The sequence below is a fragment of the Oncorhynchus nerka genome, linkage group LG14, assembly GCF_034236695.1.
Source record: "Oncorhynchus nerka isolate Pitt River linkage group LG14, Oner_Uvic_2.0, whole genome shotgun sequence".
Lineage (NCBI taxonomy): Eukaryota > Metazoa > Chordata > Actinopteri > Salmoniformes > Salmonidae > Oncorhynchus > Oncorhynchus nerka.
The window spans coordinates 21,702,749-21,719,398 of record NC_088409.1 but is presented as its reverse complement, the minus strand read 5'-3'; the positions used below and the strand labels follow the sequence as shown (position 1 = coordinate 21,719,398).

The 16,650-nt window shown below is 47.5% G+C and overlaps 1 protein-coding gene across 1 annotated transcript; it reads right to left on the bottom strand.

Moving 5' to 3' along the window:
* Nucleotides 1-6,729: 6,729 nt before the first annotated feature.
* Nucleotides 6,730-15,557, bottom strand: LOC115121848 (SH2 domain-containing adapter protein E-like). Its single transcript, XM_065027765.1, has 6 exons — nucleotides 14,445-15,557; nucleotides 11,915-12,041; nucleotides 10,658-10,906; nucleotides 9,680-10,004; nucleotides 7,972-8,091; nucleotides 6,730-7,681 (listed from the first exon to the last, which is right to left on the bottom strand). The coding sequence occupies exons 1-6, from the start codon at nucleotides 14,916-14,918 to the stop codon at nucleotides 7,489-7,491; spliced, it is 1,488 nt and encodes a 495-aa protein (XP_064883837.1). The 5' UTR covers nucleotides 14,919-15,557; the 3' UTR covers nucleotides 6,730-7,488.
* Nucleotides 15,558-16,650: the final 1,093 nt, after the last annotated feature.

Genomic DNA, 16,650 nt, shown 5'->3' with positions numbered 1-16,650 from the left:
GAGTGGCCAGTCCTCTTCTGGCTGTGCCGGGTGGAGATTATAACAGTACATGGCCAAGATGGTCAAACGTTCATAGATGACCAGCAGGGTCAAATAATAATCACAGTGGTTGTAGAGGGTGCAACAGGTCAGCATCTCAGGAGTAAATGTCAGTTGGCTTTTCATAGCTGATCATTCAGAGTTAGAGACAGCAGGTGTGGTAGAGAGAGAGAATTGAAAAATAGCAGGTCCGGGACAAGGTAGCACGTTCGGTGAACAGGTCAGGGTTCCATAGCTGCAGGCAGAACAGTTGAAACTGGAGCAGCAGCACGAACAGGTGGACTAGGGACAGCAAGGAGTCATCAGGCCAGGTAGTCCTGAGGCATGGTCCCAGGGCGGGAGAGAGAGAAATTAGAGGGAGCATACTTAAATTCACACAAGACACAGAATAAGACAGGAGAAACACTCCAGATATAACAGACTGACCCTAGCCCCCCGACACATAAACTATTGCAGCATAAATACTGGAGGCTGAGACAGGAGGGGTAGGAGACACTGTGGCCCCGTCCAACAATACCCCCAGACAGGGCCAACCAGGCAGGATATAACCCCACCCACTTTGCCAAAGCACAGTCCCCACACCACTAGAGGGATATCTTCAAAACACCAACTTACTACCCTGAGACAAGGCCCACGAAGATCTCCCCACGGCACGAACCCAAGGGGGGCGCCAACCCGGACAGGAAGATCACGTCAGTGAGTCGACGCACCCCTCCTAGGGACAGCATGGAAGAGCACCAGTAAGCCAGTGACTCAGCCCCTGTAATAGGATTAGAGGCAGAGAATCCCCATGGAAAGAGGGGAACCGGCCAGGCAGAGACAGCAATCGGAGAGATGGGTAGGAGCAAGCCCATGTAATGCTTTGTAAATTAGCAGTAAAACCTTGAAATCAGCCCTAGCCTTAACAGGAAGCCAGTGTAGAGAGGCTAGCACTTGAGCAATATGATCACATTTTTGGGTTCTAGTCAAGTTCTAGCAGCCGTGTTTAGCATTAACGGAAGTTTATTTAGTGCTTTATCTGCGTAGCCGGAATGTAGAGCATTGCGATAGTCTAATCTAGAATTGACAAAAGCATGGATTAAATTATTTGAGTCTTTGATATTTATTATATCCAAAAGGGTAGGCAAGAGAATGGTCGTGGACAGGCAAAAAGTCAAAACCAGTTCAGACAGTTCAGGAGGTACAGTGTGGCAGGCAGGCTCGAGGTTAAGGCAGGCAGAATGGTCAGGCAGACAGGTACAGAGTCCAGAAAACAGGCAAGGGTCAAAACCGGGAGGAAAGTCCGGACCCTCCAGAGTGTCCCTCCTGTCCGGAGCCGTCAGTGACGCCCGTCAGTCCGGAGCCGCCAGAGCCGCTCGTCAGTCCGGAGCCGCCAGAGCCGCCCGTCAGTCCAGAGCCGCCCGTCAGTCCAGAGCCGCCCGTCAGTCTGGAGCCGCCAGTCAGTCCGGAGCCGCCAGAGCCGCCCACCAGTCCGGAGCCGCCAGAGCCGCGCGCCAGTCCGGAGCCGCCAGAGCCGCCCGCCAGTCCGGCTCTACCAGAGTCTCCCGCCTGTCCAGCGCTGCCAGAGTCACCCTCATATTTGGGGCCCGCTGCAAGGGTCTCCAGTCTGGTGCCGGCGGCGAGGGTCGCCGCTCCAGAGGCGCTACCTAAGTGGGCCAAGACTAAGGTGGAGTGGGGTCCACGTCCCGCGGATAGATGCCCACCCAGACCCTCCCCTATGGGTTTAGGTTTTGCGGCCGGAGTCCGCACCTTTGGGGGGGTACTGTCACGCCCTGACCTTAGTTCCTTTTTATCTCTATTTTGGTTTGGTCGGGGCGTGAGTTGGGGTGGGCATTCTATGTTTTTTTTCTATGTTTTCTTTTCTATGTGTTTGGCCTGGTATGGTTCCCAATCAGAGGCAGCTGTCTATCGTTGTCTCTGATTGAGAACCCTACTTTGGTAGCCTTTTCCCACCTGGTGTTTGTGGGTTGTTGTTTCCTGTTTTGTGTTTTCACCATTCAGGACTGTTTTGATTTTCATTTCTTGTATTCACTTTGTTATTTTGTATTTTCGTGTTCTGTGATAATAAATATCATGGACACTTACCACGCTGCGTTTTGGTCCGATCCTTCCTACTCCTCATCCGATGAAGACGAAGATCGTTACAGACACTTGGCGGGCGTGGAGACAATAACAAGGACAGGTGAAACTGATCAGGGTGTGACAGTACCCCCACCCCCCTCTCTAGGGCGCATACCTGGTTAACCTGGGTGTCGGCGGTAGAAGTCGGTGATGAGGGCTGGATCCAGGATGTCTCTAGCGGAAACTCAGCACCTCTCCTCCGGGCCGTAATCCTCCCAGTCAACCAGGTACTGGAAACCCCTGCCCCTTGGTCAAACACTCAGGAGACGTCTCACCGTGTATGCCGGATGGCCATCAATGACACGGGGGAGGGGTGGGGGGCCTGGGAACAGAAGACAAAGGACAGTGAGACAGGGGCTTAATCCTAGACACATGGAACGTTGGGTGAATACAGAGGGTACGGGGTAACAAGAGATGGACAGCAGTGGAACTAAGGACTCTAGAGATGGGACACGGACCAGTGAAATGGGGGGATAGTTTTCAGGACTCTACCCGAAGGGGAAGGTCCCATGTGGACAGTCATACCCTCTGCCCAATGTGGTAGCGGGGAGCTGGAGTCCGCTGGCTGTGTTGAAGTCTGTTTTCCCCTTCACGTATCCGAACCAGGTGGTAGGCATTCCGAAGGTCCAACTTGGAAAAAATGGTGGCCCCCCCTGATTTTTAACCGTAATGTCATTAAGTCCCCGGTAGTCAATGCACAGACCTTCTTCTCCACAAAGAAAAACCCTGAAACGGCAGGAGATGCAGACGGACGGATGGCCCCAGTAGCCAGAGACTTGGTCTCCGGCCCGGATAGAGAATATAGCCGACCCCGAGGTAATGTGGTGCCTGGGAGAAGATCAATGGCACAATCATAAGGACGGTGCGGGGGAAGGGAAGTAGCACGTGCCTTACTGAAAACTTCAAGGAGGTCATGGTATTCAGTGGGAATGGCAGAAACACCCAAAGCCTTGCTAACGTCCTGAGGAAGACGTCTTGGGGAAGGCTGTGCTGCTTGAAGACAGTGGGAATGGCAGAAACACCCAAAGCCTTGCTAACGTCCTGAGGAAGACGTCTCGGGGAAGGCTGTGCTGCTTGAAGACAGTGGGAATGGCAGAAACACCCAAAGCCTTGCTAACGTCCTGAGGAAGACGTCTGGCAGAAACACAGAAACATCCAAAGCCTTGCTAACGTCCTGAGGAAGACGTCTCGGGGAAGGCTGTGCTGCTTGAAGACAGTGGGAATGGCAGAAACATCCAAAGCCTTGCTAACGTCCTGAGGAAGACGTCTCGGGGAAGGATGTGCTGCTTGAAGACAGTGGGAATGGCAGAAACATCCAAAGCCTTGCTAACGTCCTGAGGAAGACGTCTCGGGGAAGGATGTGCTGCTTGAAGACAGTGGGAATGGCAGAAACATCCAAAACCTTGCTAACATCCTGAGGAAGACGTCTCGGGGGAAGGCTGTGCTGCTTGAAGACAGTGGGAATGGCAGAAACACCCAAAACCTTGCTAACATCCTGAGGAAGACGTCTCGGGGAAGGCTGTGCTGCTTGAAGACAGTGGGAATGGCAGAAACATCCAAAGCCTTGCTAACGTCCTGAGGAAGACGTCTCGGGGAAGGCTGTGCTGCTTGAAGACAGTGGGAATGGCAGAAACACCCAAAGCCTTGCTAACGTCCTGAGGAAGACGTCTCGGGGAAGGCTGTGCTGCTTGAAGACAGTGGGAATGGCAGAAACACCCAAAGCCTTGCTAACGTCCTGAGGAAGACGTCTCGGGGAAGGCTGTGCTGCTTGAAGACAGTGGGAATGGCAGAAACATCCATAGCCTTGCTAACGTCCTGAGGAAGACGTCTCGGGGAAGGATGTGCAGCTTGAAGACAGTGAAGACAGGTCCAGTCAATTAAAGGGTTGTGTTTTTGGATCCATGAAAATCCCAAGACAACCGGAACATGGAGATGCAATGAGGAGGAACTGTATGGTCTCACTGTGGTTACCTCAAACCTGTATATGAACGGGCACAGTACTATGGGTGACTCTATCTATTGAGCAGCCGTCCAGTGCCCTAGCATCCATGGGAACCGAGAGAGGTTGAATGGGAATACCAAGCTCAGAAACATTAGTAGCATCCATAAAACTTTCATCAGCCCCAGAGTCAATGAGCACTTCGGAGAGACTTAGATGGGTCTCCCCACAGCAAAAGCACAAAAATAGGTGTGCGAGTAATGGGAATTAGTGAACTCCCAGTCTGGCTCACCAGAGTACTTGTACCCACCAAAGACAAGGGTTTCCTAACAGGGCAGGTAGTTATGTAATGTCCTGCCCCTCCACAGTACAGACAACAGTTTGAACTCAGCCTATGTGAGCGTTCCCCAACCGATAACCTAGCTCGTCCCAATTGCATAGGGTCAGGAGTATCCAATTCACCCGTCGTTGATGATTCACGAAGGTGAATTGATCGTTGATGATCGTTGATGATTTTCAAAGGTGAGCGAGCCATAGCAGATGAACGAGTGTGCCCGAGACCAGACCTCCTCTCACTCCTGCTTTCCCTTAGGCGTCCATCAATTCTAATGGTGAGGGCGATGAGGGCGTCAAGGTTTTACCACCTCAGATAATCCGTGAAGAACAGTATCGAAAAGAGACTCCAGATTCCAGGCACTCCTGGCAGCCAATGTGCAAAAATCAACCTTGTAGTCTGCCACACTACGGGAGTTTTGACGTAATTCAAGAAGTTTACTGGCCGCCTCTCTCCCGGATACCGGAGAATCGGATACCTTCCTCACCTCTGCCATGAAATCCTCCAGATGACAACAAATGGTGGATTGTTGCTCCCGGACTGCCGTAGCCCAGGAGAGCGCCCTTCCTGACATTAGCGTAATAATATACACTATCTTTGACCGGTCCGAAGAGAACGAAGATGGCTGCAGCTCAAAAATAAGGGAGCATTAAGAAACCCTGGCAGGTTCCAGGATCCCCAGGATATCGCTCCGGAGGAGCCGCGGTAGGCTGTACAAACCCACCACTGATAGTAGACAGATTACTGGATGGTTGGGTGGTCTCGGAGGTGGCAGGCTGCCTATGACCTAACTCACTGATTCGCTCCATGATAGCCTTGAACCCTTGGTCGTGACGTAGAGTCCAGGAGGTACAGTGTGGCTGGCAGACTCAAGGTCAGAGCAGGCAGAATGGTCAGGCAGACGGGTACAGAGTCCAAAAAACAGGCAAGGGTCAAAACCGGGAGGACTAGTAAAAGAGAATAGAAAAGGCAGGAGCACGGGAAAAACACGCTGGTTGACTTGGAACATACAAGACGAACTGGCACAGAGAGACAGGAAACACAGGGATAAATACACCAGGGATACTGTACCAAGTGGCACCTGGAGGGGCTGGAGGGAATAATAAGGACAGGTGAAACTGATCAGGGTGTGACACACAGTTTTATTTGAGACGACTATACAACCATCAAGATTAATTGTCAGATCTAACAGAAGATCTCTTTGTTTCTTGAGACCTAACATTAGCATCTCTGTTTTGTCTGAGTTCCTTATGTCTGCAACACAGGCTTCCTTGGGGGGCAATTTTGGGGCTTCACCATGTTTCATCAAAATGTACTGCTGTGTATCGTCTGCATAGCAGTGAAAGTTAACATAATTTTTCCGAATGACATCACCAAGAGGTATTATATATAGTGAAAACAATAGTGGTCCAGGAGGGGACTAAGCACGCACCCCTGAGAGGCCCCTGTGTTGAGGATCAGCGTGGCAGATGTGTTGTTGCCTACCCTTACCACCTGGGGGCAGCCCGTCAGGAAGTCCAGGATCCAGTTGCAGAGGGAGGTGTTTAGTCCCAGGGTCCTTAGCTTAGTGATGAGCTTTGAGGGCACTATGGTGTTGAACTCTGAGCTGTGAGCACGTCCTGGTAATCCGTCTGGCCCTGCGAATGTGGACCTGTTAAAGGTCTTACTCACATCGGCTAAGGAGATCATGATCACACTGTTGTACGGAACAGCTGGTGCTCTCATGCATGCTTCAGTGTTGCTTGCCTCGAAGCACAATAGAAGTCCTTTAGCTCGTCTGGTGGCCACATGTGTGATGAAGCTTATTATTTTCAAAAAAAGATTATTGTTTGTGGCTTTGTAAAAAGCCTACCATGTGAATGAGAGTGGTTTTGTGTGTACTCAACTTATGTGTGCATGGTGTAAATGTGAGGTGTGCCTGTACATTTGTAAGTGTGTGTTTCTCTCTCTCTCTCTCTCTCTCTCTGTGTGTATGTTCCTGTGTAGTGTCTAACTCTAATTGATTTACTACCCAGGTCAATGGCTCTGCGGTTAAAGAGGAGCTCAGCTCACACATCCTGTAGTTAGCTTCTCACTCTCATCACGGGGCAATCATCACCCAAGTCATATGTGTTTCTGTTCTGATCTGTGTGTGCGCGCACGTCTGTGTGTGTGTGTGCGCGTGTGTGCATGTGTGTGTTTGTGTGTGTGTCTGTTTGCATCTGAGCTCCTAGAGTGTGCGGCTCTCTTTTATTTTCAAGTTTGTGTGTCTGTGTCATAATTATTAAATTGCCTTTATCTAAAAAACAGAAGACACTAATTGCACATTCACTTTATTCCAGGCAACATTACAGTATTTAATGAATTGTACAACAAGTCTGGGTTATTACAGTAACACCCTTGGTTATTACAGTAACAAGCCTGGGTTATTACAGTAACAAGACTGGGTTATTGCAGTAAAGATCCTGGGTTATTACAGTAACAAGCCTGGGCTATTACAGTAACAAGCCTGGGATATTACAGTAACAAGGATGGGATATTACAGTAACAAGCCTTGGATATTACAGTAACAAGACTGGGTTATTACAGTAACAAGCCTTGGATATTACAGTAACAAGCCTGGGTCATTGCAGAAACCATCACATGTGCAAATACATTCACATCAAAAACAGATCATACTTCTGTCTAATAGGCACCATACTGTATGTGTCTGATGATAATACAGACAGCTATCAAATCAATGAGGCCTAATATTACCCAGAGCACACTACACATACAGGTACTTAGGCTAACTAGCTAAACATTTGGCATTTGGTATTTATCAGGCTCCCCATTAGCCGCTGCAAAAGCATCAGCCACTCTTTCTGGGGCCCATATGAAACATGACATAATACATAGTACAGAACATTATTCCCTCCTGAAACATTCTCTGTGCTACGCAGTGTGAGGGTTTGACCACTAGGCTGTGCATTGGAGAAACTCAAGATGATACTGTACCTCTCAGGCTGTTTGGGTGAGACCTGCTACTCCTTTGCAGTGGTGTTCAGTGTGTGTTCAGTGTGTGTTCAGTGTGTGTTCAGTGTGGCCTGGGGACAGGGTGTTGCAGGGTCATGTGTTCAGCTCCAGTGAAGGGCAGTCTGTGTGTACAGTAGTGATGCACCACCTCTGGTATACTGTTGAACACACAGCTACTCTGGTCCAGAGTATAACCCAGACCCTTACTGCCCTTAGTCTGGGCCACGATGATATGGACACAACACTGACTGGTCCTGGGAGAGAGGGAGGGAGGGAGGGAGACAGAGAGAGAGAGAGAGAGAGAGAGAGAGAGAGAGAGAGAGAGAGAGAGAGAGAGAGAGAGAGTTACTTCAGTAACAGGGGGAGATTTGGAGCTATAGCTACATAACTAGAGGATACAGTCTGGATGTCTGTACTGTAGCAAAGGGTTAGGGGCTTAGTTATTCAAACACATGCTGCTCACCCTCCATGTCTGTGGTGTGTAAAGTGGTTAATGATGAGTGCTCACTGAAGAGTGAGAAGTGTAACACAGAAACACACTAACTTGAGCGCGATAGAGTATTTGCTGGTCCCTGATTCGCTGTCTCTAACCAGGAAGCTGGCATCCCTGCAGCGCTGGAGCTGAGCCTCTGCCTGCTGGCGACTCACACTGCCATGGTACCAGCTAGAGGAGGGGGAGAGGGGAGAAGAGAGGGATGAGGTGAAAGAGAGGGAGAAATAAACATACATACAATGTTTAGAGCTTCAGAGCAGTAGAATGGATGGGGATGAATGTCATATTGTAAACCTGCTCATCAAACATCTCATTCCAAAATCATGGGCATTAATATGGAGTTTGTCCCCCCTTTGCTGCTTTAACAGCCTTTACTCTTCTGGGAAGGCTTTCCACTAGATGTTGGGACATTGCTGCGGGGACTTGCTTCCATTCAGCCACAAGGGCATTAGTGAAGTCGGGCACTGATGTTGGGTGATTAGGCCTAGCTTGCAGTCAGCGTTCTAATTCATCCCAAAGGTGTTAGATGGGGTTGAGGTCAGGGCTCTGTGCAGGCCAGTCAAGTTCTTCCACACGGATCTCGACAAACCATTTCTGCATGGACTTCGCATTGTGCACAGGGGCATTGTCATGCTGAAACAGGAAAGGGCCTTCCCCAAACTGTTGCCACAAAGTTGGAAGCACAGAATTGTCTAGAATGTCATTGTATGCTGTAGTGTTAAGCTTTCCCTTCACTGGAACTAAAGGGGCCTAGCCGGAACCATGAAAAACAGTCCCAGAACATTATTCCTCCAACACCAAACTTTATAGTTGGCACTATGCATTCGGGCAGGTAGCGTTCTACTGGCATCCGCCAAACCAAGATTTGTCCGTTGGACTGACAGATGGTGAAGCGTGATTCATTACTACAGAGAACACGTTTCCACTGCTCCAGAGTCCACAAACCGTTCTTGTGCTGATGTTGCTTCCACAGGCAGTTTGGAACTCAGTAGTGAGTGTTGCAACCGAGGACAGGCGATTTTTAGGCGTTACGCACTACATCACTTCAGCTTGTATGGACTACCACTTCACGGCTGAGACGTTTTTGCTCCTAGACGTTTCCACTTCATAATAACAGCACTTACAGTTGACCGGGGCAGCTGTAGCAGGGTAGAAATTTGACGAACTGACTTGTTGGAAAGGTGGCATCCTATGACTAGCCGGTTACCACCTGGTTACTCAACCCTGCACCCTAGAGGCTGCTGCCCTATGTACATACTGTAGACATGGAATCACTGGTCACTTGAATAATGTTGACATACTGCTTTACTCATCACTTATGTATATACTGTATTCTATTGTATTTTAGTCAATGCCACTCTGATGTCCACAATATTTATATATTTATTAATTCCATTCTATACTTTTAGATTTGTGTATTGTTGTGAATTGTTAGATACTACTGCACTATTGGAGCTAGGAACACAAGCATTTCACTACACCTGCAATAACATCTGCTAAATATGTGTATGTGACCAATAACATTTGATTTGATGACAGTGCCACATTGAAAGTAACTGAGTAAGCCATTCTACTGCCAATGTTTGTCTATATGGAGATTGAATGGCTTTGTGCTCAAAGGTATACAGCTGTCAGCAACAGGTGTGGCTGAAATAGCCGAATCCACTCATTTAAATGGGTGTCCACATACTGCTGTATTTATAGTGTATCTCAATCCCCCCCATCCAGCCTCTCCCTTCTCCCTCTCATCTTCCCGTACCTCTGTTTCTCCAGGGGCAGGGTGGGGTCCACTTTGGCTGTCTCTGCGTTGGGTGTGGAGGTGGTGGAGGGAGGAGAAGAGGATGGGGCAAGTTTGGGAGTGGGAAAAGAGTGAGAGGTGGGAGAGGGGGGAGAGGAATGAGAGAGTGGTGAGGGAGGAGAGAGTTTGAGAATGGGGGAAGTAGGGGAGGAGGGAGAGGGGACGAGGACTTTCTTGTTCCAGGTCTTCTGTCTGAGGGTCTGCTGATGACTGAGAGTCTGCTGTCTGATGGGTGGAGGAGGTTCCTCTTTAGGGGGCAAACTGCTCATTCCCTTCTTAAACTGGGCTGGAGAGAGAGCGAGAGAGAGAGAGAGAGAGAGAGAGAGAGAGAGAGAGACAGAGAGACAGAGAACTGTGTATGTTTGTGTATCGTTGTTGTATCCAATATGTTCCCTCTCCTTCCCTCCCTCTATCTCCCTCCTTCCCTCCCTTTACCTCCCTCCTTCCTCCCTTTACCTCCCTCCTTCCCTCCCTCTATCTCCCTCCTTCCCTCCCTTTACCTCCCTCCTTCCCTCCCTCTATCTCCCTCCTTCCCTCCCTTTACCTCCCTCCTTCCCTCCCTTTACCTCCCTCCCTCCCTCCCTCTATCTCCCTCCTTCCCTCCCTTTACCTCCCTCCCTTTACATCCCTCCTTCCCTCTTTTTACCTCCCTCCTTCCCTCCCTTTACCTCCCTCCTTCCCACCCTTTACCTCCCTCCTTCCCTCCCTTTACCTCCCTCCTTCCCACCCTTTACCTCCCTCCTTCCCTCTTTTTACCTCCCTCCTTCCCTCCCTTTACCTCCCTCCTTCCCTCCCTCTATCTCCCTCCTTCCCTCCCTTTACCTCCCTCCTTCCCTCCCTCTATCTCCCTCCTTCCCTCCCTTTACCTCCCTCCTTCCCACCCTTTGCCTCCCTCCTTCCCTCCCTTTACCTCCCTCCCTCTGGAAAACATATATCTACCTGTCAGTGCTCTGACGATGTCCTCCTTCCTCCACTCCCAGGGTAGTTCATACTCTCCAGGGGGGCGAGGGTCTGACTCCGGCCGTGTCACAGGGATCCACACCCCTCCTGCCTCCCCATCTGTCTCCAGCAGCCCCTCGTAGGGAGTGTCGTAGATGTGGGGGGGTGCGGGCTTGCCCCCTTCTCCATCTCCCTTGGGAAGCAGCACACACACCTTCAGCAGGTCCTTGGAGCCCCGCCTACGAATACCTACAAAGTCATTAGAACAATAACATGGTCATTATTTGGTAGGCCTGTTTGACCCATGTGGATATCAAACCCTCAACTCTGCCATTCCAACATTACTGCTGATGTGACATGATTGTGATCCATTGTTCAGTTGTAGACTGTTAGAAAAAACTATGCCATCTAGAACCTAAAAGGGTTATTCGGGTGTCCCCATAGGAAAACCTTTAGAAGAACCCTTTTTGGTTCCAGGTAGAACATTTTACACAGAGGGTTCTACATGGAACCCAAAATAGTACTGCCTGGATCAAGAAAGGTTCTACCTGGAACCAATGGGGACAGCCTATGGGGACAGCCGAAGAAACCTTTTGGAACCCCTATTTCTAAGAGTATAACACATAGCTTAGTAGCTTGGGATGTGGTCAGACATGTCTGTGGAGGCCGTCAGGTAGCCTGTGTGTCTGGGCTATTGTGTGACTAAACAATGGAGCTACGGGAAGAAAGGTCAACACAGAGCCTGAATGGATGACAGAACGGACCTCTTCCTGAATTCTGGGAAGTGATTGGGTGAGACCAGGAGGAGGGGGATGGGAGGTGGGGGTCTTTTGGTTCTTTTCACACAAAAGTAAAGTAAAATGGAAGGGGTGGGGGGGAAGAAACTGGAGGTAACTTCCTTTCCAGAGAATGGGGTAAAGGAAACAGAGGCAGGAGACAGGAAATCCAAGAGGAAGCTGCACCCACTGTCGCAGCACAACACCATTCCCATAGCAACCGCCAGTAGGGAGGAAGTCAGGGGAGAGAGAGAGGAGGGTCTCGTTCTAGTCCGATCCTTTAAAAACCTTTTAACAGCAGCAGTCTACAACCTTGATTCTGGAGAGCTGCAGGGAGTGCAAGCTTTTGTTCCAGCCCAGCACTAACTCCAGCCCTGATTCGTTGATTAACTAAGCCAGTGTGTATTAGCGCTGTGCTGGAACAAAAGCTTGGACTCCCTGTAGCTCTCCAGGACCAGATCTGACCCCTGACCTTACTGACCTGTGATGATAACCTGGGCGTCATAGGGCTCCATGTATCCATCGTTCTCTCCCTCCCTCTCCGCCTCCCTCTGCTCCCTCGTTTTCTCTGCGTCAAACGGGTCAGCATAGTCCTCCAGAATAATCAGCTACACAGCGGGAGAGAAGTTGGTAAATGCTCTACCTAACCTTCACAGTACTATACTGTAGGCCTTCTGCCAGAGTAACTGCAATAACCTATGTAATTAACCTGTAACAGTCTAGTTGGTATGGAGACGTCCCCTTGACGAACTGGGAATGTTTCTTGGGGAATCTCCCCTGCTCTGTGCTCTGTGTGTGTCTTCCCTCCCATGGCTCTGTGTGTTGAGTGTTTACGTGTCTGTCTGACTGCCTGTATGATCTTCATCAAAGAGGCGCCACAGTGATCTGAGCTGCTTGTGGGAGAGCTACAGTCACCACAGTGTTAGGTGATGCCTCAAACATAGCCTTCACTAGAGGAAGAAATATAGGAGGAGAAATAGGTATTGTGTGTGTGTGTGTGTGTCTGTGTGTGTCTGCGTCTGTGTGTGTGTGTGTGTGTACGTGCGTGGGTGTGTGTCTGTCTGTGTGTATGTGTGTGACAGCAGTTAGGGAACAGGAGGGGAAGGGACACAGGAAGACAGACTGGGGAAAGAGGTTAGGTCTCATTGTGTGTTTTTTGTACGGCTGGTCCCGAGCGCTGTGGCATGAATGCAGCGGGTTATAAAAGCACAGTGCATTGTGTGGTGAGGAAAGAGAGACAGGAGGGGGAGGGAGAAGTAGAGACAAAGGCTGAGGTGGGAGAGAGAGACTGATCACAACTCTCCGAGCTACAGTTCTCTGACTATGAGTTAGTAAGTCATTAGAATGTGATACTAAGTCATAATTATGAGATAGTAAGTCGTTATTATGAGACAGTATGTCATAATCATGAGATAGTAAGTAATAATATTGCGATACTAAGTCAGAATTCTGAGATAGTAAGTCATTATTAGGAGATACTAAGTCAGAATTCTGAGATAGTATCTCCTAATAATGACTTACTAAGTCATTCTTGAAGAATGTAACTTAGAAATTCCTCATGAGCAATGGTCTTACCCCATTAGAACCAAAAATATAAACTTGTGTTACTCCATTGTTTGTAAACAATGTAATTGTAAACAAACACTGTACAGGTTCACAACACAGATGGTCAGTTCTTGCATCCATACAGATGTAGGATCTTAATTTGGTCAATTTTGTTGCTTTGAATTTTCCTGCACAGCAGGAATGGCAAACTTGTAGTCTATTTGAGGATTAAAAAGGCTTCTAAAGTTTGTAATTTCCACTTTAAAATAACAGACTTGATTTGCCATAATGAAAAATGTATCAACCCCTACAAAAAAATGTCCATGAATTATAATCCACATAATAATTCACATTTCCTGTTGCTGCAGGATTCTATTCCTGCTGTAGCATACAGGATCAAATGAAGATCCTACATCTGTTTGTGAGAGTCCTTGCATCTATGTATTTAAATGTGGTTACATTTCTCCTGCCACATTCCTCAGCTGTTTACCAATTAAGTGGCAGGGAGTAGGCTTTGTTATTGTTTGAATCACAGATTTCCCTTTTAAAAGGGGTCGTGACCTGCAGGACTATTCAATGTCCATGATCCAGACTTATTATCTCATAATTATAACGTACATATCTCATAATAATGAATGACTACCTCATAATTATGACGTAGTATCTCATTATTCGGATTTACTATCTCATAATTATGACTTATGTTACATATGTAAGGGATAATCGACGTGGGGCTATGCGTTGTATGGAAAATAATGAACAACGTGGAAAGTGTGTTCCACGACGCACTAGCGTTCCACAACGGAGTTACATTATTTTCCAGAGAATGTATAGAGCCCCGAGTTGATTATCCCTTTCATACAATGGCTATAATTTAATACATTTACTGCTAGAAATGTGTTCAACATCCACTGAAGAAGCTAGCAAGTTTACTAAATTGATACCATTCCCATCATAGCCATTATGAAAATCTAAATCAACAATGCCAATAATGTTTTCAATACGACTTTTGCTTTCAGAAGCAGCTCAAACATCGTCAAACATGAGTTATACCATGGCTTTGTCGAATACATGTTTCTGATTGGCTTGAAGGGCATTCTAGGGCGTGCATTATTTCCTTTTATAAACCTGTTGGTTCGAGTCCCGAATGCTGATTGGCTGAAAACCGTAGTATATCAGACCATACTACAGTTCACCATGGTATATTGGCCATACACCACACGCTATTACGTAATTATGACTTACTATCTCATAACTTCGTTAGCGGGAACGAGCTTCCATATGCTTCCATACACATATGACAATAAACAACAAGATCAAATGTAAATTACAGTAAGCCTAATAACACTGTAGGGCTAATTATAGCATTATAGCATATATTGTTACTACTAAATGCCTTTTTCATTTTTGTTTGTTCAATCTAAGACTGGTGACAAAGATGTCAGTACCAAATCTGCGTCACTCACCATCGTTGTTTTGATGTCCAACTTCCCCCTCTCGTTTTCGGATCCCACCTGTTCACCTGTACCGCTATGTTTGGGACCCTTGTCCTGTTTGTCCACTTTGATCATCCTGCTGATGCACGCATGCGCCAAACTGGATGTCCTGGTGGGCCGATGCTCCTCAGATGCCCCCACCTCGAGCTTGGAATTCTTCCTACTCTTCCCAGGGATGAGACTGTCCCAGATCTTACCGTCCTTAAACGAGTTCCCGGCAGTACCCGAGCCGTTCCGACCCAGTTCGATGGCCGAGTTTTTCCGGTTTCTTCCGGTCAGTATAGAGCCCATCCCTCCAGCACTTTCCTTGACCCGGTTTCCCTTCAGACTGGTCCCCGGTGTTAACCCGTGTCTGGTTCGGGGTTGAGTGCCGGACTCCGAGGCAGAGCGGACCCGTTCGGTCCCGTTCTTCAGATTGATGGCGGAACTAAACCACTTTGCCATTGCTGATTACGATCCGTGGCAGTTTTTTGGTTTCTAGCTTTGGCTCAAAACACACTCACTTAGGCCTACTTAGTCTTAATGTTTATTAATCATCCGCAATCGAGTCACAGAGAATAGTTGGTTAGCCCACATAAAACTTTCCAAGCACATTCATCCACGAACACATTGGCCTACGTTTACGCGCCGCGCGCCTGATATCTTATCCGAATTACCCCCTTTGTGATGTTAATGTATTTCAAAAAATTATTACAAATGATTTCTACCCCATAAATTCAGTAGTAAATGTTCTCATATAATTTAAAGTCCAAACTTCACCCCATTTGTCGCTTGACCCACTTCGCTTTGTCGTTCCACAGTGCGTAAAGTTACCTCTCCTTTCATCAACTTGTAACGCCTGTAATATCTATTTCTGCCAGTCGCTATCGCTTTATCTCGAAGCTATCCCCGCAGTTTGAAGAGTAGTCTTTGGAGAGCGTAGAATCGGAAGAACTGGAAGTTTTTCTTCGCACTCACTAATGATGATCCCATTCCCGGAGCTACTGGTGTATGGAGCGGGCTGTCAAAGCTGAGTGCTGGAGAGAGAAGTGCGTGTGTGAGAGAAAGAGTTTGGTGGAGTTGGGAAATGGGTGTGGTGGTGGACTAGCCTACAACAGAATGGTCAAAGAACGCCTATAGTAGGCTATTATTCACTAACAGGGAGGAGACAGGGCAGCTTTGGCAACGCATTTCTCAATTGATGATTAAAAAAAGTTGCCATCACAGCCGTATTACAACATAGTCAATATTTATTAATCAACATAGTCAATATTAACCTACATTGTTTGAAATTGGTGTGTGCAACACAATAGGCTGCAATTAAACATGTCATCCAAAAATATGAACACTGCTTGAATTCACAGGTTTTGGCACCACAATGAGTGAGAACAAATATGTTTTCAAAATAAGAAAATATGTCATTTGTGCTGAGAATTTTCTATAGGGAAAAGAGTCGAATGGCTATTTCAGTGGTTGATTCAAATTAGTAGAATAAACTGTCCCCTAGGCCTCTGTCGGTGTTCCTCAAGGTTCCGTTTTAGGACCACTATTGTTTTCACTATATATTTTACCTCTTGGGGATGTTATTCGAAAACATAATGTTAACTGTCACTGCTATGCGGATGACACACACCTGTACATTTCAATGAAACATGGTGAAGCCCCAAAATTGCCCTCGCTAGAAGCATGTGTTTCAGACATAAGGAAGTGGATGGCTGCAAACGTTCTACTATTAAACTCGGACAAAACAGAGATGCTTGTTCTAGGTCCCAAGAAACAAAGAGATCTTCTGTTGAATCTGACAATTAATCTTAATGGTTGTACAGTCGTCTCAAATAAAACTGTGAAGGACCTCGGCGTTACTCTGGACCCTGGTCTCTCTTTTGAAGAACATATCATATCAAGGACAGCTTTTTAGCCATCTACGTGACATTGCAAAAATCAGAAACTTTCTGTCCAAAAATTATGCAGAAAAATTAATCCATGCTTTTGTCACTTCTAGGTTAGACTACTGCAATGCTCTACTTTCCGGCTACCCGGATAAAGCACTAAATAAACTTCAGTTAGTGCTAAATATGGCTGCTAGAATCCTGACTAGAACCAAAAAAATGTATCATATTACTCCAGTGCTAGCCTCCCTACACTGACTTCCTGTCAAGGCAAGGGCTGATTTCAAGGTTTTACTGCTAACCTACAA

What these genes read in the sequence shown, in the direction of transcription:
- LOC115121848 (XM_065027765.1), bottom strand. Translation starts at nt 14,918, where the DNA reads ATGGCAAAGTGGTTTAGTTCCGCCATCAATCTGAAGAACGGGACCGAA. An exon ending in TGGACATCAAAACAACGATG is followed by an intron (nt 12,042 to 14,444) that starts GTGAGTGACGCA and finishes CCCGCTGTGTAG; the next exon opens with CTGATTATTCTGGAGGACTA. An exon ending in AAATACTCTATCGCGCTCAA is followed by an intron (nt 7,682 to 7,971) that starts GTTAGTGTGTTT and finishes CCTCTCTCCCAG; the next exon opens with GACCAGTCAGTGTTGTGTCC.